At 51.8% G+C, this 1273-nt stretch overlaps 1 protein-coding gene across 1 annotated transcript in view; it reads left to right on the top strand.

The window, feature by feature from the left end:
* Positions 1-356: 356 nt before the first annotated feature.
* EMH_0092210 (dual-specificity phosphatase, catalytic domain-containing protein, putative) overlaps positions 357-1273 on the top strand; it is a gene marked incomplete at both ends in the record, with an annotated part of 1036 nt that continues 119 nt past the window's right edge. The window contains one exon of the mRNA XM_013501801.1: positions 357-1116. Within this exon, the coding sequence (XP_013357255.1) occupies positions 357-1116 (760 nt within the window). The remainder of the gene's footprint in view (positions 1117-1273) is intronic.

Raw genomic sequence — 1273 nt, 5'->3', positions numbered from 1 at the left:
CATATATATATATATATATATATATATATATATATATATATTATATATAATATATATAAACATATTTATAATATACAACTATAATAGCTAACTATAATACACAAATATACACAAATAAATAAATAAATAAATAAATATAAACAAACAAACAAAATAAATAAATATAAACAAACAAATAAATAAATAAACAAATAAATAAATAAATATAAACAAACAAATAAATAAAAAAATAAATAAACATTTATATAAATAAATATATTTATGTGTAGGCGTTGATTGACACACGAGCGAAGCTAGAAGCAGCAAGACAGCAGCTCAGCTGTCTCCGTCGTTTGCTGCTGCCGCTGCAGCAGAGCATGGGGGCCTACGTGGCGCTGCAGCGCGGAGACACCGCAGCAGCAGCAGCAGCAGCAGCAGCAGCACCAGCAGCAGCAGCAGCAGCAGCAGCAGCAGGAAGACCCTACTCCCCCTATCGCCCAGCAGTTCCTCTTATAGGGGCCCCCGAGGGGGGCCCCCCCTATCATATGGGGGCCCCCCGTCGAGGGGGGCCCCCCTATCAAGGGGGGGCCCCCCTGGCTAATATAAATGAAGAGGGTACTGATGCAGCAGAAGCAGCAGAATCTCTTCTCTCGCCTAGCCTCACGCCGAGGGCCCCCAGGGGTGAGGGGGCCCCCCGGGGGCCCCCCAGGTACCTTCAGGGGGGCCCCCCAACAGAAGATAACACAGAGGAGGGGGGCCCCCCACTCACGCCTGGGGGGGCCCCCTCAGATGCAGGGTACCCTGGGGGGGGCCCCCCAGCAACCTATGCAGGGGGGGCCCCCATAGGGTACCGGGGGGGCCCCCCTCTAGACCCTTACTGGACTACAAAGACAAGGAAAGAAGAGAAGAGGTTTAGTGCTGCTAGTAAACACATAGACAGCAGCAGCAGCAGCAGCAGCAGCAGCAGCAACAGCAGCAGCAGCAGCAGCAGCAAACTGTCGTTGGAGGAATCTGCCCCGGAGGAGAGGAGACTGTATGATGCAGCAGCAGCAGCAACAGCAGCAGCAGCAGCAGCAGCAGATGGGGGGCCCCTAGGGGCCCCTTCAGCTGCTGATAGCAGCAGCCTATTCAATTGGGGTGAGCACTTGCTGCTGCTGTTGCTGCTGCTGCTACTGTTGCTTCTGCTGCTGCCCGTGCTGTTGCTGCTGCTGCTGCTGCTGCTGCTGCTGCTGCTGCATTATTCTGAACAGGCCGCCTCACCGTCCCCTTGACAGCGAACAGCTGCTCAAGCGGA

Source organism: Eimeria mitis, genomic scaffold, assembly GCF_000499745.2.
Source record: "Eimeria mitis Houghton genomic scaffold, Emh_scaff7630, whole genome shotgun sequence".
Taxonomy (NCBI): Eukaryota; Apicomplexa; class Conoidasida; order Eucoccidiorida; family Eimeriidae; genus Eimeria; species Eimeria mitis.
Note: the sequence above shows the minus strand (reverse complement) of the source record. Positions and strands in the feature narration are given on the sequence as shown.